Source organism: Cololabis saira, chromosome 24 (assembly GCF_033807715.1).
Source record: "Cololabis saira isolate AMF1-May2022 chromosome 24, fColSai1.1, whole genome shotgun sequence".
In the NCBI taxonomy this organism is placed as follows: domain Eukaryota; kingdom Metazoa; phylum Chordata; class Actinopteri; order Beloniformes; family Belonidae; genus Cololabis; species Cololabis saira.
The window spans coordinates 2,997,128-3,021,439 of record NC_084610.1 but is presented as its reverse complement, the minus strand read 5'-3'; the positions used below and the strand labels follow the sequence as shown (position 1 = coordinate 3,021,439).

Genomic DNA, 24,312 nt, shown 5'->3' with positions numbered 1-24,312 from the left:
ACTAGTCCGTGTTCCAGACCAGATATCAGACCACTCAAGGTGACCAAACTTACTTATGATTTTTGAAAAGATCGATGTCTATAGATGATATTCTGGTATGAAAACCTTCCTGAGTGGCAGCTGGATCATAGTTATCAGTTCATGAAGTTACCACCCCCTTCAGGTTCATTGATGATTCTAAATTGGGTATATTATACATTTCCTGAATCCTTATGTGAGTATTCCAGTTTTTGTATTTTGTGTCTCTGTTGTTCCTAGTTGACACAGGGCTAAAACATAGTATATCATTTAGGCAAAAATTGTGTAAAAATGTATGTTGTTTATAGTTTAAAGAGCTGCAGTGACCTCTATGTTGGTCAGAAAGATTCACATCTTAGCTTGAATGAATGCTTAAAAGTCGAAATGTCGAGATTAATGTTGAAATACAATTTCAAGAATAAAGTCAAAATTTCGTGAATAAAGTCAAAATTTCGTGAATAAAGTCGGCATTTCGAGAATAAAGTTGAAATGCATTTCGACTTTTTTATCGACATTTTGACTTTATTCTCGAAATTGTACTTCAACATTAATTTCGACATTTCGACTTTTTTCTCGACATTTCAACTTTTTTCTCGACATTTCGACTTTTTTTGAGTGCATAATGAAAATAAAATCTTCCTCCTCTAAATTATTATTTTTATTTTTCTCCTGCATGGCCCTAATACTCTTCCGTAGTTAAATGACATTTTATGGAAAAATTCAGTTTTTCAAAGCTGGATTGGGAAAGTTTTGGTATCTTATTCAAAAAATGATGATACCCTTTAATATGATACCAAAGACAATATTGTGACACATAAACCAGGATATGCATCAGCATCTAAAATGTAATTTTCTGAACTTCATGAGCTGATAACTCTGATCCAGCTGCCACTCAGGAAGGTTTTCATACCAAAATATCATCTACAGACATGGATCTTTTCAGAAATCATAAGTAAGTTTGGTCACCTTGAGTGGTACTGACCAGTGAAATTCTGGGCTCTGGCCCCTGGACTAAACGGGTAAACATGAGAACCGGGACCAACGTCGCCTCCATCTTCCCTTTACAACACGTGCAGGTCCAGCAGCGAACGACGGTGCTGGTCCTGGCCGGCGCTGGCGGGCGGCCCCGGGGCCCTGGGGGGGCCCGGGCTGCTCTGGCCCAGCGGGTCCCGGGTCCTGCTGGGCAGGGCGGGGCTCCGCCGCCGGCCGTCCAGGCCCAGGTGAGTGCTGATCTGGGACGAGCGAAGGCTCCTCATCTGGCCCCTGGCCCGCGACTCGTACAGCTCCACCGCCGTCTTCTTGTACCTGCGGGAAACCGGAGCCGGTCAGTCTCACCTCCAGCTCAATGAGCCGGGACGTTTCCATCGCTCTACGCTCTTCTACACTTCCACAAACATAAACTCATCTCTTTCTTTCACTGTGTAGGACAGTTAACCCTTGTACTGTCTTTGGGTCAAAATGACCTAATTCTCCTGTCCTTCTTTCCTCCTGCTCTATCGTTCCTTCTTCCCTTCCTCTTCTTCTCTCTTCCTTCCTCCTTTCCTTGTTTTCTCCCTTCCTTCCTTCCTTCCTTCCTTCCTTCCTTCCTTCCTTCCTTCCTTCCTTCCTTCCTTCCTTCCTTCCTTCCTTCCTTCCTTCCTTCCTTCCTTCCTTCCTTCCTTCTTTTTCCCTTCCTTCCTTCTTTCCTCCTGCTCTCTCCTTCCTTCTTCCCTTCCTCTTTTCTCTCTTCCTTCCTTCTTTCCTTGTTTTCTCCCTTCCTTCTACCTCCCTCCCTCCCTCCCTCCCTTCCTTCCTTCCTTCCTTCCTTCCTTCCTTCCTTCCTTCCTTCCTTCCTTCCTTCCTTCCTTCCTTCCTTCCTTCCTTCCTTCCTTCTTTTTTCCTTCCTTCCTTCTTTCCTCCTGCTCTCTCCTTCCTTATTCCCTTCCCCTTTTCTCCCATCCTCCCTTCCTTGTTTTCTCCCTTCCTTCCTTCTTTCCTCCCTTCTTCTCTTCCTCCTTCCTTGACCCAAAGACAGCACAAGGGTTAAACTATCTGGAAACCTGTTTCAGAAAACCGTTCATCAAACCCTACGATGAGAAACTCACAGTTTCCAGTTTCAAATGGCTGTCAACCTTGAGAACCTTGGCAGAACATACCTGCATGAATGTAACATGACATTTTATGGAAAAATTAAGTTTTCCCAAGCTGCATTGGGAAAGTTTTTTGGTATCTTATTCAACTTGAGTCTTGAGTCAACTTGTATCTTGAGTCTGCGTTGAATATAAAACCTTTATTGAAGTTGCAGACAGGAAGGGGTTAGAGAGAGAGAATGGGGATGACATGCAGCAAAGGTGCGCAGGCCGGGATTTGAACCTGCGACCGCTGCATGAGGACTGTATCCTCAGTACAGGACTGTCTCAGAAAATGTGAATATTGTGATAAAGTTCTTTATTTTCTGTAATGCAAAAATGTCATACATTCTGGATTCATTACAAATCAACTGAAATATAGCAAGCCTTTTATTATTTTAATATTGCTGATTATGGTTTACATTTTAAGATTAAGATTCCCAGAATATTCAAATTTTTTGAGATAGGATATTTGAGTTCTCTTAAAGCAGCACAACGTAACTTTCAGCTTTTCTGAGTTTGGCGGCTCCTTTGGACAAAAGCGGTAGTGCTTTACCAGAAAGAACACTACGTTTCCCATGAGCACCAGCGCGTACTGCCAGAAAACTCCTGTCCCGTGGCTGCATTTGTTTTGATAGAAGACGGGACGCTTTTCTGTTTCACCAAGTGAACAGACAGAACGCAAAAAAAAAGATGTTAAACTGCTGGAAAGGAACTGGAATTTACCGGGATACCTTAAACAAGGAAGCCAGGGAGCGGTATATGGAGAAAATAATGATTATTAATTATAATAATAATGGCAGCACGGTGGCTTAGTGGTTAGCACTGTTGCCTCACAGCAAGAAGGTCCCCGGTTCGACTCCCAGGCCCGGCAGGGGCCTTTCTGTGTGGAGTTTGCATGTTCTCCCCGTGCTTGCGTGGGTTTTCTCCGGGTACTCCGGCTTCCTCCCACAGTCCAAAAAACATGCAGGTTAGGTTAATTGGTGATTATAAATTGTCCGTAGGTGTGAGCGTGAGTGTGGTTGTGAGCATGGTTTGTGTGTCTATATGTGGCCCTGTGATGGACTGGTGACCTGTCCAGGGTGTAACCCCTGCCTCTCACCTAAAATAAGCTGGGATAGGCTCCAGCAGACCCCCGTGACCCCGCAAGGGATAAAGCGGGTAAGATAATGAATGAATGAATGAATGAATGAATTATAATAATAATTAATCCCTACTGAAGAGCCATGTGTTTCAATAAATTTGTATAATAGTACAACATACAGTACATGTTTTGTATCCCTCTTACTTCTCTTTTCTTTTTTTTGACTGCTATATTATGTTGAAGAGGCTCCGAGGCGTGAGCAATATTTTTGTTTTCCTCGTGAGATTATTTTTTTCCTCTGCAGCTACAAATACAGTTAATATTTTTTCCTCAACAAACTAGTTTTATCTGAAGATTGGGGTTAATCGCAGCGCAGAGAGCTGGCCAGCAACTGCGTTTAGCTGGAGAAGTGGGGAATAAAACCCGTGTTTTGATCCGACCCGTCTGTGTGAGTGTTTGTGGTTTAAGGCTGTTTATGGTTCTGCGTTAAATCGACGCAGAGCGGCGTAAGGCACGCGGCGAAACGCACCGTACGTTGTGTGTCGCCACGTACCCTACGCCGTAGGTCTGCGTCGATTTAACGCAGAACCATAATTCAGGCTTTACTGTGTGGAAGGTTTGGTCGTTACAGCCGCGACCCAAAGCTAGCCGACGACTCTTTCACTCTTTTACTTTGTTATATCAGATACTTGGCCTCCGTGGTTCTGCCTCCGAGCAGGAAACCGTTGAAAAGTTAAACCATTAGGATCTTTTCCCCACGTCTGTTATGTGGAGCTGCTGCAGCCATAACAGCAACGGGTTACCAGCTTCTGCTGAGCTCTGCGCTCCAAGCCCCGCCCATTTTCGTCTCGACTGCGAATCGGGAAGGAGGGGGAAGTGACGTATGCCGTAAAGCAGTCAAAGCCGTAAAAATGTGTAGTTTTTTAGTGTGGCAGGGTTCCTACCATGCTCCTCAAAGTTACATAGTGCCAGTGAAGGAGATACAGACCCCCCAGACCATGACAGAGGTTCATTAAACCTGTTGGAAGTTGATGTACCATCACAATGATGATGATGAAATATTAGTTTAAGGTGGAAAAGTTACGTAGTGTCGCTTTAAGCTGTAAACCATGATCAGCAATATTAAAATAATAAAAGGCTTGCAATATTTCAGTTGATTTGTAATGAATCCAGAATGTATTACATTTTTGCATTACAGAAAATAAAGGACTTTATCACAATATTCTAATTTTCTGAGACAGTCCTGTATATGAGCTGCTTGCTCAACCCATTGCACCACTGAGCGGCCTGCAACTTTTTCACTCCTTTCTCAATCAAGAAAACCTCTGGGTGATGTCTCCAGGCCACTTTCCTACGTGCACCTGGTTTACCTGATGAAGCCAGTTGGTGTACGGTTTATGGCAGAGAAGCAGCTCATTTGCATTTAAAGCAAAAGGCCAAGAACTCCTGCTGATCTGAAAAGGACAGTTTATTTAGAGTTAAAGAGATGCTTTAAAGGGAGATTCTTTGGGTGTTAGTTCCAGTACATGACAATAATCTAATTCAGGATACCTAAACTGTATCAAATTTGTTGGAAAAGGTGTGACAGGCGCATTGTGTCATTTGCTTTAACGACAGCCACTGATACTAGTTTAAAAAATCATGTATCTGATAGCAAGACGTAGAATATTGTTGGGGTGGAAATCCCCAAAGCCTCCTTCTATTGCCTTATGGCTCAAAGATATTATGGATTTCTTAAAATTGGAAAAAATAAAGTTTACAATTAGAGGTTCATTAGAAAGGTTCTTCTTGAGCTGGCAACCATTTATTACTTATTTTGAAAATTTGAGAGTACTTCCAAAGGACTGAGCTGATGTCTTTGTTTTTCTATCCCTAAGAATAGTAACAGCCTAATTACTAATACATATAACTCTGGGGGTGATATATGACAACATTCCGACTCATGTGTTTACTAGTATAACTTGTTACTACTACTGGAATTGCTAATTATTGATCTAAGAAATAATTATTAATCTCTAGATAACCCATTTCGTTTTCGTTTTCATTTTATTTTCTTATTTAAGTTTACATTCATTGCACTACTACTACTTTTTTGTTATGTCACTATATTACTATCTTTTTATTTTTATTTATTTATTATTTCTTTCATTTTTATTATTATTATTTATTTTATTCTTTATTTTTATTTTTTTGCTATTCCCAAGAGAAAATTAATGACGATAACTGTGGGGGGAGGGATGGGGAGAGGGAGGAAAAAAAAAAAGGTATGTTCATCTGTTTTGCTCTGTATTGTGGAAGCAGTCTGCCAATAAAAACATATATATAAAAAAAAAAAAAAAAAAAAAATCATGTAGGCCTACCCAGAATCCGATTCTGATCATCGGCCAAACAGTGTCTGGAGTTGTTGTAAAATGTTTGCGGACTCACAATCTTAATAGCAGAGAGGACAGGACCACAGACACGGACGAGGCGGCCATCGCCGCCGAGGCCATCCAGGGCTGGAGGACCAGGCCGGCGGGCATGAACACTCCTGCGGGCGACACAAACGTTCAACGTCCATCTGCTTGAGGAAACATGTTAATGAAGGACTTGGTGGCTCACCTGCAGCGATAGGAATCCCCAGCAGGTTGTAGATGAGAGCAAAGACGAAGTTGATCCTTATCCTGCGGACCGTCTTCTTGGACAGCTCGATGCTGGCCACCACGTCCAGCAGGTCGTTCTGCGGAGGGAAACAGGTCAAACCCCTGACAGACGTCACCGCTACGCTCTCCGCCGGCCACCTACCCGGATCAGGACGATGTCGGCCGCCTCGATGGCCACGTCGGTCCCGGTGCCGATGGCGATGCCGACATCGGCGCAGGCGAGTGCGGGCGAGTCGTTGACGCCGTCGCCCACCATGGCCACTCTCAGGCCTCGCTCCTGCAGCTCCTGCACCTTGGCCACCTTGTGTGACGGCAGCACCTCGGCCAGCACCTTCCTGATCCCCACCTGCAGCCAAACAAACCCATCACCGCATGTTCTTTCTGCCTCCAAGAGCGCTCTTCAAATGCTTCACCTGTGCTGCTATGGCCTTAGCCGTGCGCCTGTTGTCCCCGGTTATCATCACCACCTCGATGCCCATGCTGTTCAGTGTGTGCACCGCCAACGCCGACTCCCCTTTAACTGTGTCTGCGATGGCCAGCATGGCACACAGAAGACCTGCGGAGGGCCAACAACACAGAATCAGGCCACTTGAGGAGCCGAATCAACAAGGTCTTGTCTAAATTGTCCTCACCATCGATGGCCACTAGTATGGCGGTCTGCCCTTTGGTTTCATGGCTGGACATGGCGGCATCAACATCCGCTTTGATGTGATGGCCGTTCCTCCTCATCCACTCCCTGTTCCCAATCAGGACCGAGTAGGAGGCTCCCTGAACTAGAAATGGAGAGAAATCAATCAGTTTGAATGGAGACGTGAATTATTTTGGGGTTTTAATCTGTCTAAGACCAGAATACCCCATCACTGAGCGGTGCCTCTCACCCTTCTTCTCCTCTTCCCTTCCTCTCTTCTCCATTTCCATTTTTATTTATTATAAGTATCTCATAGCTATCACTTTTGTCCATCGTTCCTGTAGTTTCTTGTGCCGGCCCTCCTTTTTTCTCTTTTGTGCATGTTTGCAGGCCGGAGCTTCGGGAGCTGCGTGCCGGCCTGCGGTCCCCCATCCCCGGTCATCCCGTTGCTGCTTCCACCTGCCTGCTGTGCTGTTGCCGTCCCCGACCCCCCAGTCTGGCCCTCGGCAGGAGGGTCCCCCCTTATGATCCTGGTCCAGGTCCAGGTTTCTTCCCTCCTAAAGGGGAGTTTTTCTTGCCACTGTTTGGCTTAAGGCTTTTCTCCCACTAGGGGAGTTTTTACCTGCCATTGTTTATGTAATAATTGCTCGGGGGTTTATAGTCTATTTGCCAGCCTATAGAGCCCTATTGTGAACCCGGAAATGTTGAGTACCCCAAAGTTTTATGTTAGAAATGTACAGTATAGGTCCCCAGCATTTAGAAACTGCCGGATGCTAACTTGCATATGTTGGGCAATTAGCATAATTAGCATAATTAGCAACAATTAGCATACTCACATATATGGACAATATTTCAGCAATTGCTTGGCCTATTTGGACAATATTGGATGGATTTTGGGGGTTATTGATGATGCTGAATCCATTTCTGACATTTTCAGAATTCAAAATGGCCGTTTCAACCAGAAGTGGCCATATTTCAACTCAACACTTTCAATTTCAACTCCCGATTTTGATTAATTTTAGCCGATTTTGAGGTTATTGATGTGCTTAATACATTGGACTTACATTTCAGAATCAAGAGAGCTAACCCTAACCCTCTAAATGTGATGAGCGACAGGATGACTGGGCTAGGGTAGTGGAGCTACGGGTGAATGGCGTCCTGGACCTGCCTGCAGCTGATGCCCAGTATCACACCAAGTGCTACAATGATTTTAGGAAGGTGCCTATTGACTCAAGTGCAAGTGTTAGTTATAAACCAGTTGATAGCTGCTTAGCTGCTGTCATTGACCACATGAATGCAAACAAGTCGGTGACCTGGACTGTGTCAGAGTTACACGATGTATATGAAGCTAATTCGGGGGACCTCTGCAGGAAGCAGATGCTATCCAACTTGTGTGATTATTATGGTGACACTGTAGTTGTACTGAGGGTTGAAGGGTGCCTGACTATTGTTGGCTTTAGACAGTGCGTTGGTAAGTCACTCAAACTAGTAAAACAAGCTGAAACCTCTAGTGATGATGATGATATCACCAAGCTTCTTAGGAGAGTGTGGGCGGAAGTCCGGAATATTCCCTTGCCCCGTGAATATGACCTTGGCAGCTACATACAAGACACAAGTCCAACCCTCCTCAAGCTTGTCTCCAGTCTCATGTCCAAGGAAGGAAAGGTGACTAAACCATCACTTAGACTTGCTCAATGCATCCAGCAGCACATCAGTAGGAGCTGGAATCAGACAACTCTGGGGCTTGCTGTGAAACTCCACCATAAGCATGGTAGCTCAGAACTGGTTCAGAACCTAAATGAGCATGGCATTGTCACTACCTATGATGAAGTCCTACGGTTCCGGAAGTCAGCTGCCAAATATGCTTCTGAGGACCCAGATATGTACCTGCGTGCAGTTGGCCTAGAGAAGCGCATCGGCCCTATCCACAGTTGGGGTGATAATTTTGATCTTGTCGTCTTCACACCCAATGGTCGCCGCACGACTCATGCCATGGCCACTCAGTTTGTGCAGAATCCAGCAGGTATCCTGTTCACTGGAGGAGCCACTCCTGGTGGTGGAGTCATGTCACTAAAATTACCCCGTCCTTCGGCAGTTAATACGGCCCAAACCGTAACGTGCACTCAGGTGTGTTATACATAAAAATGTGCGTCTCCATCCTGCCACTACACGCATTACTTTTCTCAGTCTGGACAGTCTGGATGTTAATCTTGTGGCACATAGTTGGTTTGATGGGTTGCTGTAAAGCTCAGGAGGTAGAGAATGTGTTTGAGATGTTGCAGGACTGAGTTCAATTCTATGCAAAACTATCAGAAAATTACACCAAGGAATGCTCTGGCAAATATTAAATGTGAGAACTAGTCAGTTTTTTTATTTAAATAGGAGTATCTGCTTGTGTTGAGGTTCAGTGCCCTCTTCAATATGTTCTTTAACATGTTGAACATTTTAAAAGCTTGAAACAAAGGACAAAAGAGAGATGTCTTCCACCAAGGATACTGGTGGTGTGGAGGGTTTGCTCAGGGCTCTAAGGTGCCAATGAAAGGGTGGTGCATGCTGGTTCAAACCCGCAGTATCTGGTGAGGTAGAGGCATCAGACCTTATACCTGGACCACTTTTAAAATGACGTCCTTCTACTGACGATTGAAAACTAGCCAGGAAGCCTGGGAAAGAGGCAAGAACGTGGGGCCTCATGGTAAGGAGCTGTACATTGTTAAAGAGACTGAGAGTTCAATTCCTGCCAGAGGTCTTCAGCCCGTTGACTTTAAGTAGCACAAATCCACTTTTAGAGTTCAACGCTAAAAATGAAAAGATAAATGCGCTATATGAGAGATGTCTTCTGTCTGAGTGTAGGTGGTGGTGTGGAGTGTTTGCTCATGCCTTTAAGGCACCAATGAAAAGGTGGTGCATGCTGGTTCAAACCATCCTCAGTATCTGGAGGCATCAGACCTTATAATTGGACCACTTTTTAAATGATGTCCTTCAACTGAGGACTGAAAACTGGCCAGGAAGCCTGCAAAGGAGGCAAGTATGTTGTGCACCATGGAACAGTGCCGCACATTGTTCAGCAGAGTGTGAGTTCAATTCCCGGCAGAGGTCTTCGACCCATTGACTTTAAGTAGCACCCATCCACTTTTAGAGTTCCACGCTAAAAATGAAAAGATAAATGCACTAAGAGAGATATCTTCCCCCCAAGGATACTGGTGGTGTGGAGGGTTTGCTCATGGCTTTAAGGCGCCAATGAAAGGGTGGTGCATGCTGGTTCAAACCCTCCCCATCCTCAGTATCTGGAGGGGTAGAGGGATCAGGGAGGATGAGAGGTTAGGCGTGCTAGGGGGATGAGGTAGGATGAGGAGGGGTCAGGTAGGATGAGGAGGGGTCACGTAGGATGAGGAGGGGTCAGGTAGGATGAGGACGGCTAGGGAGGGGTCAGGTAGGATGAGGATGGCTAGGGGGGTCAGGTAGGAGGAGGGGGTCAGGTAGGATGAGGAGGGCTAGAGGGGTCAGGTAGGATGAGGAGGGCTAGGGGGATAGGGTAGGATGAGGGGGGGTCAGGTAGGACAATGAGGAGGGGTCAGGTAGGATGAGGAGGGGTCAGGTAGGATGAGGATGAGGAGGGGGTCAGGTAGGATGAGGAGGGGGTCAGGTAGGATGAGGATGAGGAGGGGTCAGGTAGGATGAGGATGAGGAGGGCAGGAGGACTAGAGGAGAAAGGCAAGGGGGATCAGGGTGTAAGAGGTGGGCTAGGGACATGAGGAAAGACAGCTTGGGGGGGTCAGGAAGGTTGAGTAGGAGCGCCCAGGGGATCAGGTAGGAGGTAAGAAAGTAATTACCCTTTTCAAAGCTTTGATTTGTAAAAGGCCCTCCCACCATTTCCTCTTACCTGATCCTCTGGGCACTACTACCTACCTTCTTGCCTCATTCCTCCCCTTACACCTCATCCTTCCCCCCTTGCCCTTCTCCTACCTAACCCCCAAAGCCCTTCTCAACATTCCTGACACCACATAGCCCTCCTCTTCCTACCTCATACCCCTGGCCCTGCAGCTGTCCTCTTACTCCCTAGCCCTCCTCATAGCCCCTAGCCCTCATGCCCTCTCCTCCTACCTGACCCCCCCTAACCTTCTCATCCTACCTCATCCCCCTAGCCCTCCTCATCCTACCTGACCCCCCCCAAACCTTCCTCATCCCTCCTGGCCCCCCTTGGCCTTCTCAACCTTCCTGACACCACCAAGCCCTCCTCTTCCTACCTCATACCCCTGGCCCTTCAGCTGTCCTCTTACTCCCTAGCCCTCCTCATAGCCCCTATCCCTCATGCCCTCTCCTCCTACCTGACCCCCCCTAACCTTCTCATCCTCCCTGATCCCTCTACCCCTTCAGATACTGAGGATGGGGAGGGTTTGAACCAGCATGCACCACCCTTTCATTGGCACCTTAAAGCCATGAGCAAACCCTCCACACCACCAGTATCCTTGGGGGAAGAAATCTCTCTTAGTGCATTTATCTTTTCATTTTTAGCGTTGAACTCTAAAAGTGGATTTGTGCTACTTAAAGTCAACGGGCCGAAGACCTCTGCCGGGAATTGAACTCTCAGTCTCTTTAACAATGTTCAGCTGTTTACCATGAGGCCCCACATTCTTGCCTCTTTCCCAGGATTCCTGGCCAGTTTTCAATCGTCAGTAGGACGTCATTTTAAAAGTGGTCCAGGTATAAGGTCTGATGCCTCTACCTCTCCAGATACTGAGGGTTTGAACCAGCATGCACCACCCTTTCATTGGCACCTTAGAGCCCTGAGCAAACCCTCCACACCACCAGTATCCTTGGGGGAAGACATCTCTCTTAGTGCATTTATCTTTTCATTTTGAGTGTTGAACTCTAAAAGTGGATTTTGATCTACTTAAAGACAACTGGATGAAGAAGTCTGGCGGGAATTGAACTCACAGTCTGTTTAACAATGTGCGGCACTCTTCCATGGTGCACAATCAGAGGTGTCAAGTAACGAAGTAAAAATACTTTGTTACCTTACTTAAGTAGAAATTTTGGTTATCTATACTTCACTGGAGTAATTATTTTTCGGACGACTTTTTACTTTTACTCCTTACATTTTCACGCAATTATCTGTACTTTTTACTCCTTACATTTTAAAAACAGCCTCGTTACTCTATTTCATTTCGGCCTTTAAAAAAAACTATCCAGTTAAATTGCTCCATCCAGATAGAGTGAATTTGGTTGTGGTTGTTTCAGATGTTCTTGTCCAGTTTTGTTCTTACATCCGTTCCCTCAGATTCCTGCAACTAAACTTGGATGTACCACTTTATATATGTTAAAGAAGAGAAAACCTGTTTTTCATAATAGGTCCCCTTTAAATTGACTGTTCATCCCTTTGTTACCTAGTTTTTGAGAAACCTGTCATGATTGACGACCAGTTGTCCTTCAGAAACTGTAATTAAAAGCTTTACATGATGCCTTTTCTGCATAAATGTTACACATACAATGTTCAGAAGTCATAAAGCAATAAAAAATGTCGAAGAAAGCAGTTTTTTGTACTAATGATAAGCATCCTGCAAGCTCCGGCTCCCTACGGCCCTAAACAGGATGGAGGAGGTACAGAAAAGGGATGGATGCATGAATCAGCGAGTAGACACACCCTCGCAGGGGGTTTCTCCAGCAGAGAGCAGGCTGCTCTCGTCAGTGGTGGCTCCTGCCAGGAAGAAGCGTTCGTCAGCCTGCTGCAGCAGCAGATGTTCCACGTTGGAAACTCGGCAGCTGATCCCACAGCCGGGGACGGCCTGGAAGTCCCGGCAGTATCCCAGGACATCAGAGCCCAGCTCCTGGTGGACACAAGCTCGGTTCAGGTGGATACAGAGATGCCAAAGCTTTAAAGCGCATGAAAGCAGGGCTGGTGTTGGTGTTGGGCCTCACGTGTTTGCAGTGCTTGGCGACGGCCATGCCCAGCGGGTGCTCACTGCTGGCCTCCGCTGAGCCCACCAGGGCCAGGATCTTCCTCAGGGGCATGCGGGCCATCTCCCACAGCACCAGGACACGGGTGACGCGCGGCACGCCGTTGGTGATGGTGCCGGTCTTATCAAACATCACCACGCCCACCTGAGACGCAGAGACACAGAGACAGTCAGACCTGATCCCAGCTGAGGAAAACCTTCCCAGCCTTTAAAAATTAAATAAGAATTGTAAATAATGCGGCCTTTAGAGAATCAACAAACCCACTCTTCATCAAACTGATAACACTCAAATTTAAGGATCTGGTCGACTTCAAAACTTTACAAATCATGCACAAAGCAAATCATCATCAGTTGCCACAAGACATCCAGAAGTTGTTGCAAATAAAAGAAAATAAACACAATCTCAGGGGAATATGTAATTTTAAAAAACAGCATGTACGAACAAAACCCATTGTGTATCAGTGAAGGGAGTTAATCTGTGGAACAACTGCAAAGATGAAATGAAATCATGCAAATCACTAAGTAAGTTTAAACAAATCTTTAAAAACACTACTCTGTATGGATACAAAACGGAAATGGACACATGAACTGACAGCCAACGACCAAAGTGCCTTGCTCAGCTGAACCACTTTTTCTTTTCTTTTATGCTTTTCTTTTTGAAGTTGTGTGAAATGAAGAAACGGTAAAAACAGAACATTAGAAGGGGTAGGACTAGAAAAGCTTTTTGAAACTTCATCCTACACCCTTTCAAACAGGAAATATTTATTTACATATAGAGTTGTCTCTTTAATTTGCTTTGTTTTGCTTATGGTTTTCTTTGTTTTTTTTTGTTTTTTTCGGTATATACATTTTATGTATTCTGATTATTTTGTTTTTGTTTTAACCTGTTTGAATAAATAAATAAATAAATGAAATGAAAATGAAATGAAAAATAAATAGTGCCTGTGATCAAGCGTGCCTGTCTGACGCCACAACGGCTCACTAGCTGATGAGACTAGAAACAGACAAGAAACAAAAGTTTAAATAAAAAAAGCCTTTGTTTTAACCCTTGTACTGTCTTTGGGTCAAAATGACCTCATTCTCCTGTTCCTTCTTTCCTCCGGCTCTCTCCTTCCTTCCTTCCTTCCTTCCTTCCTTCCTTCCTTCCTTCCTTCCTTCCTTCCTTCCTTCCTTCCTTCCTTCCTTCCTTCCTTCCTTCCTTCCTTCCTTCCTTCCTTCCTTATTTCCTCCCTTCCTTCCTTCCTTCCTTCCTTCCTTCCGTCTTTTCTCCCTTCCTTCCTTCTTTCCTCCCTTCTTTCCTTCCTTCCTTCTTTTCTCCCTTCCTTCCTTCTTTCCTCTTTTCTTTCCTTCCTTCCTTATTTTCTCCCTTCCTTCCTTCTTTCCATCCTTCCTTCTTTTCTCCCTTCCTTCCTTCCTTCCTTCCTTCCTTTCTTCCTTCCTTCCTTCCTTCCTTCCTTATTTTCTCCCTTCCTTCCTTCCTTCCTTCCTTCCTTCCTTCCTTCCTTCCTTCCTTCCTTCCTTCCTTCCTTCCTTCCTTCCTTCCGTCTTTTCTCCCTTCCTTCCTTCTTTCCTCCCTTCTTTCCTTCCTTCCTTCTTTTCTCCCTTCCTTCCTTCTTTCCTCTTTTCTTTCCTTCCTTCCTTATTTTCTCCCTTCCTTCCTTCTTTCCATCCTTCCTTCTTTTCTCCCTTCCTTCCTTCCTTCCTTCCTTCCTTCCTTCCTTCCTTCCTTCCTTCCTTCCTTCCTTCCTTCCTTCCTTCCTTCCTTCCTCTTTTCTCCCTCCCTTCCTTCTTTACTCCTGCTCTCTCCTTCCTTCTTCCTTCCTTCTTTTCTCCCCTCATACATTCATTCCTTGTTTTCTCCCTTCCTTCCTTCTTTCCTTCCTTCCTTCTTTTCTCCCTTCCTTCCTTTTTTCCTCTTTTCTTTCCTTACTTCCTTATTTTCTCCCTTCCTTCCTTCTTTCCTCCCTTCTTTCCATCCTTCCTTCTTTTCTCCTTTCCTTCCTTTTTTCCTTCCTTCCGTCTTTTCTTCCTTCCTTCCTTCTTTTCTCCCTTCCTTCCTTCCCTCTTTTCTTTCTTCCTTCCTTCCTGGACCCGCAGACAGCACCAGGGTTAAGAGGTAAAAGAGTGGTCTGTTAAACATGTAGATATCTCACAGACAACCGTCATTCTCTTCTGCATTATGTTAGAAGATCAAGAAACATCAGAAATGTTTTCCCTCTCTGTTTCCACTCGTCTGACTGATGGAACCACTTCAATCAATAAATATAATCTACCATTCCTCCTGCCTTCAATAACAGTTTTATAATGGCAGCTAATGGGAGATGCATGTTGTAATTTCATTGCTGTGCTTGCCTAAACTGCCTTTAATGCTTAAATAAAAGCCAAATAAATCCCCATAAAACCCAGGCCTTTATGGGAGTGATTATTGATGAACTGTAAAGTAAAACCAGTGTGATGTGGTAAAAACATGGTCTCGTTGCCACAGAGTTGGACGGGCTTTTTCAGATGCACCGGCCTTTCACGGCCACTAGGGGGCGCCCAAGCTGCAGGCTCAGACTCAATATACAGGACTGTCTCAGAAAATTAGAATATTGTAATAAAGTTCTTTATTTTCTGTAATGCAATTAAAAAAACAAAAATGTCATACATTCTGGATTCATTACAAATCAACTGAAATATTGCAAGCCTTTTATTATTTTAATATTGCTGATTATGGCTTACAGTTTAAGATTAAGATTCCCAGAATATTCTAATTTTTTGAGGTAGGATATTTGAGTTTTCTTAAGCTGTAAGCCATGATCAGCAATATTAAAATAATAAAAGGCTTGCAATATTTCAGTTGATTTGTAATGAATCCAGAATGTATGACATTTTAGTTTTTGTAATTGCATTACAGAAAATCACAATATTCTAATTTTCTGAGACCGTCCTGTACAGTCTTGGAATTAAAATGACTTTTTTTTAATAATAGTAGCATTTAAGTACTTCACTGTGAAGCTTTAAATGTGAATCATCTGTGTTTTTAGTTTATAGGGTAGGAAAAGAACTTTATTTTTTCCTTTTTTCAAATTTATGAGTAAAAAAAAAAGCCTTTTCCATAATAAATTGTCAAATTCGTTTTGAAAACAGTTACAGTTTTTCACAATTGTTAACACACAAAAAACGAAAACTTGGCACAATTTGCACAACCATCACTTTAAGTACCTAATCAATCAACACAATTTACACTACATCACACTCCCTTATCTGCATTAGACTCTGACTTTCCTTCTTTACACTCTGTTGTCAATTTCACACAACCTTGTTGTCAAAACACTACACACAGTGTTTAGTTGTTGGACACACTTTTCACATCAAATCTCAAAGCATCAACCTACAACACACCTTGTTGTCAAAACACTACACTCAGTGTTCAGTCGTTGCACACACTTCTCACATAAAATCACAAAGCATCAATCTACAACACACACATGGTCAAATCTCAAAACATCCACGTCTGGTGAGCCATTTGCAATCAGGACTGCACTATCATAGGGCCTTGAGAGCAATGTTTTGTTTGGTGAACAATGGAGAACCAGAGAAGAAGAGGGTTGAGAGTGAGAGGAGGATGACATAGAGGAGTAGGTAGACAGAGAGAAGGAGGCGGAGGACAAGGAGAAGATCAAGGTGGAGGAGGAGGGAGAGGAAGAGGAGGACATGGTGGAGAAGAACAAGGCGGAGGAGGAGGGAGAGGAAGAGGAGGACATGGTGGAGAAGAACAAGGTGGAGGAGGAGGGAGAGGAAGAGGAGGACAAGGTGGAGGAGGACAAGGAGAAGAACAAGGTGGAGGAGGAGGGAGAGGAAGAGGAGGACATGATGGAGGGGGGGTTTGAGCAGGCCAGTTCACAGTACATTTACGTCCAAAAATGTATAAAAGAAAAATAAATAAAACATTTTTTGGCTGCATATGTTTGTGCTGTTTTATGTTTGACTATGACAAAAGTAGGCCTAAACAGTAATCTTCCAAAAAGATAAATTGATTATTCTCAATAGTCATTGACATCCATGTGTGTTCCATTTCTATGATTGTGTTTTCAGTTTTGCACTTCATTGTGCTGTGAATGCTTGGTGTGTGTGCAGTAAATGCTTAGTTGTGTGTACCAAATGAATGGTATGTGTGTATCATTTGAAAATATGGCTGTGTGTACCAAATGAAAACATGAGCTCCATTTTGGGAACAGTTAAGAGATTTGATGGAAAAGAGTCTTCCTGGAGAAGAAGTGACAGGGTTTAGCATTTTGTGTGTGATGTTTTCAGTTTTGTGTGTGCAGTTTTGAGAATGCCGTTAGGTTGTGAAAAACGTGTGTTAGCAATTGTGAAAAACTGTAATGTAGTTCCTCTGCTGAACGTGAGTGTGAAGGTGCATTGCCTTGTGAGCCATCTCAAGCGGCTCTCCTCCCTTGATGAGGATCCCGTTCTGCGCTCCGACCCCGGTGCCCACCATCACCGCCGTCGGGGTCGCCAGCCCCAGAGAGCAGGGGCAGGCGATGGACAGGACGGTGATGGACGCCTGGAAGGCGAAGCGGACGATCACCTCTGCCTTGGAGATGTTCTGGTTGTAGCCCTGGGAGGAGGACAAAGCTGAAGCTGAAGCTGAAGCTTCCTCTGTTTGCACACGCAGCCCTTCGGAAGTCAACGTACCGGGAAGTTCTCCTTCACGATGTCGAAGTTGACAAATCCGATGGCCAGCCAGGCGACCAGCGTCATCACAGAAACAAGAACGATGAAGGGAACGAAGTAGCCGCTGAGTTTGTCTGCAAACTGCTGAATGGGAGCCTGAAGATGCATGAAAACATTGAGTTTATTGTAGATTTTTTAGGCTTTGCTGTTTCTGTGAGTTAACCCTTGTGATGTCTTTGGGTCAAGGGAGGAGGAAGGGAGAAAAGAAGGAATGAAGGAAAGAAGGAAGTAAGGAAGAAAGGAGAAAAGAAGGAAGGAAGTAGGAAAGGGAGTAAGGAAGGAAGTAAGGAAGAAAGGAGAAAAGAAGGAAGGAAGTAGGAAAGGGAGTAAGGAAGGGAGTAAGGAAGAAGGGAGAAAAGAAGGAAGAAAGTAGGAAAGGGAGTAAGGAAGGGAGAAAAGATGGAAGGGAGGAAAGAAGGAAGTAAGGAAGAAAGGAGAAAAGAAGGAAGGAAGGAAGGAAGGAAGTAGGAATGGGAGTAAGGAAGGGAGAAAAGAAGGAAGTAAGGAAGAAAGGAGAAAAGAAGGAAGGAAGGGAGGAAGGGAGAAAAGATGGAAGGAAGGAAGGAAGAAAGGAGAAAAGAAGGAAGGAAGTAGGAAAGGGAGTAAGGAAGGGAGAAAAGATGGAAGGGAGGAAAGAAGGGAGGGAAGAAGGAAGGAATGGATAAAATAAGGAAAGGAGGAAGGAAAAGCAAAGAAGGTAATAAAGGAACGAATGAAGGAAGGGAGGTAGGAAGAAAAAGGAGTAAAGGAGGGTAAAAAAGGAAAAGAGGAAAGGAAGAAGGAAGGAGAGAGCATGGCAGGAGGAAAGAAGGAAAGAAGAATTGGGTCATTTTGACCCAAAGACAGAACAAGGGTTAAAACTGTCTCTCACCTTGGAGGTCTGAGCCTCCTCCACCAGCTTAACGATCTGGGACAGCGTGGTTTCTGCTCCTACGTGAGTGGCCTGCACCAGCAGAGCTCCATGAGCATTGATGGAGCCGGCGATCACCAGACTCCCCACCTTCTTACTGACGGGCATGGGCTCACCTGAGAGAAACCACGAGAGAGAAATCACACCAGCAACCAGTGAAGTTAACGGCCAACATGATTTTTCTTTAATCTCCAGCTGCTTGCAGGAAGTCTGGTTTCTCCTACCTGTTATTAAGGACTCGTCTGCCATGGAGCTTCCCTCGATCACTTTACCATCGACGGGGAACTTCCCTCCGGGGGCCACCTTGACTACGTCTCCCCGCTGGACCAGCTCCACCACCACCTGCTCCTCGCTGACGGGTTTACAGATACATCAGTTACACGCTGATCTGCGGAGCTGCAGCTCTGCAGACTTCAGTCTGGGGAGCTGCAGCTCTGCAGAGTTCAGTCTGCGGAGCTGCAGCTCTGCAGACTTCAGTCTGGGGAGTCTCACCTGATGATGGTGTCGTCGGGGCCCAGAGTCACCACGGTGGCATCAGTGGCTTGGAGAGACATTAACTTGGCCAACGCCTCGGAGGTTTTACTCTGAAAATGCAAAAATAACAATCAATCAGTGAAAACTGGACTGGACCATATGTATATACAGGACTGTCTCAGAAAATTAGAATATTGTGATTTTCTGTAATGCAATTACAAAAACAAAAACGTCATACATTCTGGATTCATTACAAATCAACTGAAATATTGCAAGCATTTTATTATTTTATTATTGCTGATCATGGCTTACAGCCATGATTGTCAAATAAGTTATTTTTCTGGTGTTATTTTTCTGGTGATGACTCTAAATGTTGAAATAGCAGTAAAACCACATTCATTGATGAAATGACATAAGGGATGGAAAGGAGGGATGTCAGTTTTACAGGGGGGGTGATTTGGACCGTTTTTATTTCAGGGGGGGATGCCATCCCCCCTCATCCCCCCTCATCCCCCCACAACTCCAGTTTGACTTTACCTTTGCGATGTGCTCCATCCACCGTCCCAGAGCGATGAACACGAAGAGCATGGGCGGAGTGTCGAAGAAGGTGACGGGGCTCTGGCTGGCCCGCTCCGCCATGGCCACCACCAGGACCACGCAGGAGTAGATGTAGGCGATGGAGGTGGCCAGCACGATCAGCACGTCCATGTTGGCCGTGCGGTGCTTCAGGGAGCGGTACGCCTGCACGTAGAAGTACCGTCCTCCAAAGATCTGACGGGAGATGAGCCTCAGAGTAAAAACACCACAGAGCATTGTAGCACCCTATAATGTAATAATTTCCTGAAAATGTAATAACGCCTGAAAATGTAATAAAATTTGCACTTAACTCAATCAAAAATGTAATAAAATCCAATAATGTAATAACTTCAACAATAATGTAATAAAATATCCTGACTGATATTGTAATAACATTTTTACCGATAATGTAATACCTTATTACATTATTGGGAATTTATTACATTTTCAGGTGGGTCTTTTTTTTTCTTTCCAAAACTGATAATGTAATACTTGACAAATAATGTAATATATATGTTAATTTTCAGTCCAGAGTTCTACATTTTGTGTTTTAAGTATCTAAGAATGTTATATACACTGGACTTGAAACACCAGAATGACTATTGGGTTAAATTGCAGACTTTGAGTATCATGTAATAAATTCCCAATAATGTAATAAGGTATTACATTATTGGTAAAAAATGTTATTAATTCAATTCAATTCAATTCAATTTTATTTATATAGCGTCTAATACAACAGAGTTGTCTCTAGACGCTTTACAGAGATCCATACCCAGAACATGACCCCCGAGCAGTTATTACATAAACAATGGCAGGTAAAAACTCCCCTAGTGGGAGAAAAACCTTAAGCCAAACAGTGGCAAGGAAAAACTCCCCTTTAGGAGGAAGAAACCTTGAGCAGGACCAGGCTCATAAGGGGGGACCCTCCTGCCGAGGGCCAGACTGGTGGGTCAGGGACAGCAACAGCACAGCAGGCAGGTGGAAGCAGCAACGGGATGACCGGGGGTGGGGACCGCAGGCCAGCACGCAGCTCCCGAAGCTCCGGCCCAATCAGCAAGTCCCAGTTATTACAATATCCATCAGGATATTTTATTACATTATTGGGGAAGTTATTACATTATTGGGTTTTATTACATTTTCAATTGAGTTAAGTGTAAATTTTATTACATTTTCAGGTGTTATTACATTTTCAGGCATTATTACATTTTCAGGAAATTATTACATGATAGGATGCTACAAGCATCTAAGAAGGCTCTGATGTGGTTCCCCCCTCACCTGCACGGGTGTACAGAGCAGGAAGAAGGCCAGGTTGAGCAGGGAGAGACCCGGCAGCACGTTCTGCTCCTCGGGCATGGAGCCTCCATGCTCCTGGTGCTGGCTGTCCATCACCATCATGTAGATCATGAGGCCCATGACGGGCAGGCCGAACACCAGGCTGAGCAGGAACGAGCTCTTCCACCTGGGAACACAGGGTTGGGAAATACTTGTTTTCAGGGGCGTCAATTGGGTATGGCAAGGTATGGCAGCTGCCACACCTCGGCTTCAGGGGGAAATGTAAATGTTTGTTTTTTAAATACATTTATGGAATTACTCTGTGTCTATTTGTATTGATTATTCTATTAGTTAACACATATATATAAAATAACTACAAATGCAAATCAGAACAACATGATGGATTTCACTAGTTATTATCTTTCCCAACACTTGTATACCCCCACCATACCTTGAAATGTGATGTCCCAGCATCCATGACGACAGTGGTCGCTAGGTCAATCTCGTTTTTAGCGCTCTTTACAGTGTCACTAACTTACAAAAATGAAAAGGAAGCAGGCAACCCTGCAATTTTTTTTTCAAAAAGCTATTAACGAGGCTGTTAGCCACTGATGGATTAATTGTGCTCATCTTAAGGTAAGATATCAAATCACCCTACCCGCTTATAAATCAGTTTAAGGGAAATATTTGACTTTTTTACTCTCTCTCTTTCTGTCTTCTGCTCCCTCCCTCTCCTTTTTGCATTTGGACTTTAACTGTTTGAAGTTAAACTGGGATGTCCCTGTGATAATGTTGCACTGACATAGTGAATAAAGTGAACCGAATGAGTTAAATTGCGTTTGTCAGATACTTTTTCTGCTCTCTAACTGCCGCTTGCTGTCCGTGGTGCAGAAAACGGATGCGTATTGCATAATCAACACGTTGTTAAAGTGTAGTGTTTGTAGTTATGTTAGCAGGATGTGAGTGAGACTGCATTTGAAAAAGTTAAAATTTTCTTGACCACACAGATAAGCTACATAGCAGACTTCTGTGATGAGTATTTGCCGGGCATGTTGATTGATACTGTAGTTAAGTTCTGTGACTCGTAACCTTGCCGTACCTTAGCTGTGACTGTATTGACGCCAAACACTTGTTTTCACATGTGAGGGGCACATATCCCTCCCTTCACGGCCCCAGTGGCCTAATGGATAAGGCACTGGCCTCCTAAGCCAGGGATTGTGGGTTCAAGTCCCATCTGGGGTGGACGTTTTAGCTCCATTGGGTCAACGACCGTTGTGTTTATTTGAGGCGACAGAAAGGATGTGCAGAAATCACATATCGGCTCAATAGCAGGAGCTACTGGACTGTCTCAGAAAATTAGAATATTGTGATAAAGTCCTTTATTTTCTGTAAAAATGTCATACATTCTGGATTCATTACAAATCAACTGAAATATTGCAAGCCTTTTATTATTTTAATATTGCTGATCATGGCTTACAGTTTAAGAAAACTCAAATATCCTATCTCAAAAAATTAGAATATTCTGGGAATCTTAATCTTAAACTGTAAACCATAATCAGCAATATTAAAATAATAAAAGGCTTGCAATATTTCAGTTGATTTGTAATGAATCCAGAATGTATGACATTTTTGTTTTTTTAATTGCATTACAGAAAATAAAGAACTTTATCACAATATTCTAATTTTCTGAGACAGTCCTGTACTGGAGAAATTTGGTTTTGTAAGACCTTTGAACTTCTTTGAACATCAGTTCCAACAACAATGACAGAAGAAACTTGAGTTATTGATTTATCTATCCATCCATCCATCCATCATCTGTACACCACTCCATGCTGCCTTTAATTTCGTTCCATACCTCGTATAATGAAAATAAAACATCTGAATCTGAATCTGAATCTCCCAAACTGAAGAGCAGCTCCAACAGTGAGTCATCTCCACTGATTTGTCTTTGTGAGATGAGAGTTATGATGTCAGCAGCTGTTAATATCCAGGACAAACACTACATTTGTAACCCCAGTGGCCTAATGGACAAGGCACTGGCCTTCTAAGCCAGGGATTGTGGGTTCGAGTCCCATCTGGGGTGTCCAGTGCATCAATTACTCCCTTTGAAGGAGCATCACCTCCCTGTTACAGATGTATCTTTAGGCCTTTTTAGATTGGATCTCACTGCTATCGCTGGGTGATGAATGTCAGCTCAGGTTGAGGGGAGAGAAGGGAAGGAGAGTGGGGAGATCGATATCCTGGAAACAAAACCTAACCTGTGTGGGAGTGGGGGACAATACGTCATTCTACCCCAGCAGGATTTATACGCCGTCAGACGGGTGGAACTTTCAAAATGAGGATGAATGAACATCGTGATGAGTGTTTTTTGGCCAGGATTTGCTTCTTGCAAAATCCCAGTTTGTCATTTTTGTCAGTCCACTGTTCAAACAACGGACGGTCATCCTTCGTGGTTCTGGACATGCCGGTTTATGTCTGAGGCTCTGAGGATAATCAGGTTGCAGATCTCCTCGTCTCCGCAGTTACTCATCTAGCAAATATAGATCCTACCTGTGACTTCCTGCTTCTTCTGTTGTTACTCTCATGAGATGTTTCCTTATTTAATAAAATAATAATAATAACCAGTACTGGAGTTGAGGGGGGATGAGGGGAGATGGCATCTCCCCTGAAATAAAAATGGTCCAAATCATCCCCCCCTGTAAAACTGCCATCCCCCCTTTCCATCCCTTATGTCATTTCATCAATGAATGTGGTTTTACTGCTATTTCAACATTTAGAGTCATCACCAGAAAAATAACTTATTTGACAATTTTCACCTGTTTCAAGTAAATTTTCACTTGAAATAAGTAGGAAAATCTGCCAGTGGGACAAGATTTATCTTCTTATTACAAGCAAAAAAATCTTGTTCCACTGGCAGATTTTTCTACTTATTTCTAGTGAAAATCTACTTGAAACAGGTGAAAATTGTTGTTTTTTTCCAGGGTTGAGTCTTGTTTTAAGTGTAATGAGATGTTTTTACTAAAATGAGACATTTTAACTAGAAATAAGACAAATATTCAGAAAAGTGTTTTTTATTGTTGTGTTTTGATGTATTTGATGTAAGTCCAGTGGATATTTAAAGCTTACAGAAGGCTGCATTTAACTTAATTACCTTAACTTAACTTAATTATTTGTAATCAGCACAAATTATCTGTCCCCATATGATAAAATCCACCATCCCCCCTGATTGTTTTTTACAACTCAAGTACTGATAATAATAAATAAAAACTCCCCTGGTGGGTTGTACTCAGGTTACGTGATCAGCAAACCCCTCCCACGACCCGCCACCCGCGTTAGTTTAGTTTACATTAGACCTGAAGGTGATTATTACTTTTATTTATATTATATTATATTACATTATTATTAGTAGTTATTATTACCCTCAGAGCGAGTTATTGGCGGGGCAGCTTGACACGCCACCCTGCGTCGGTCCATGTAAAAAGTGCGTTTGTTTGGGGGTCTCTGCCTCCCTACCTACATCCTAACTAAGATGGAAGTTTTAAAACAGATACTTGCTGTCGAATCTCTTCCGAGTGATCGAGGTTGTTGTTGAGCGTTGCCTCCTCCAGACTGGCCTGGAATCCCAGACTCTTCAAAGGAAAACAACATGGAATTATAGCATTCCTTCTGTCAACAAGGGCAGATTCAAATTAGAGCTTTCAATGATGAAGACCTGAATGATCCTGATGATATCTCGCGCGCCCAGAACCTCCGGATCAAACTGGATATGTGCTTTTTTGGTTGCCAGGGCAACCGAGGCCCCAAGGATCCCTTTGGTTGTGTTGAGCTTGGACTCGATGGTGTGGACACACGACGCACACGTCATCCCTGTAATCTGCAGGGGTAACAAGGTGCAGATACGTGACTGTGTGGTGGTTTCTGGACGAC

General features: G+C 43.9%; 1 protein-coding gene and 2 non-coding genes across 4 annotated transcripts in view; 2 read left to right on the top strand and 1 right to left on the bottom strand.

Moving 5' to 3' along the window:
- Nucleotides 1–934: 934 nt before the first annotated feature.
- Nucleotides 935–24,312, bottom strand: part of atp7b (ATPase copper transporting beta) — a 53,239-nt gene continuing 29,861 nt past the window's right edge. Inside the window, exons 5-21 of one of the 2 annotated variants that reach the window (XM_061716186.1) lie at nt 24,098–24,259; nt 23,941–24,014; nt 20,389–20,572; nt 19,075–19,308; nt 18,556–18,647; nt 18,288–18,415; nt 18,025–18,179; nt 17,115–17,249; nt 16,843–17,037; nt 12,397–12,579; nt 12,122–12,305; nt 6,485–6,625; nt 6,266–6,408; nt 5,995–6,198; nt 5,812–5,929; nt 5,638–5,740; nt 953–1,323 (exon numbers count right to left, since the gene is read on the bottom strand). In XM_061716186.1, the coding sequence (XP_061572170.1) occupies nt 1,080–1,323; nt 5,638–5,740; nt 5,812–5,929; nt 5,995–6,198; nt 6,266–6,408; nt 6,485–6,625; nt 12,122–12,305; nt 12,397–12,579; nt 16,843–17,037; nt 17,115–17,249; nt 18,025–18,179; nt 18,288–18,415; nt 18,556–18,647; nt 19,075–19,308; nt 20,389–20,572; nt 23,941–24,014; nt 24,098–24,259 (2,679 nt within the window). In that variant the 3' untranslated portion in view covers nt 953–1,079. Of the gene's footprint in view, nt 1,324–5,637; nt 5,741–5,811; nt 5,930–5,994; nt 6,199–6,265; nt 6,409–6,484; nt 6,626–12,121; nt 12,306–12,396; nt 12,580–16,842; nt 17,038–17,114; nt 17,250–18,024; nt 18,180–18,287; nt 18,416–18,555; nt 18,648–19,074; nt 19,309–20,388; nt 20,573–23,940; nt 24,015–24,097; nt 24,260–24,312 lie in introns of both variants that reach the window. The other variant, XM_061716187.1, reaches the window with a different exon arrangement.
- On the top strand, nt 21,555–21,627 carry trnar-ccu (transfer RNA arginine (anticodon CCU)). Its single transcript has one exon. It is a non-coding gene; the product is annotated as a tRNA-Arg (tRNA).
- Nucleotides 22,396–22,468, top strand: trnar-ucu (transfer RNA arginine (anticodon UCU)). Its single transcript has one exon. It is a non-coding gene; the product is annotated as a tRNA-Arg (tRNA).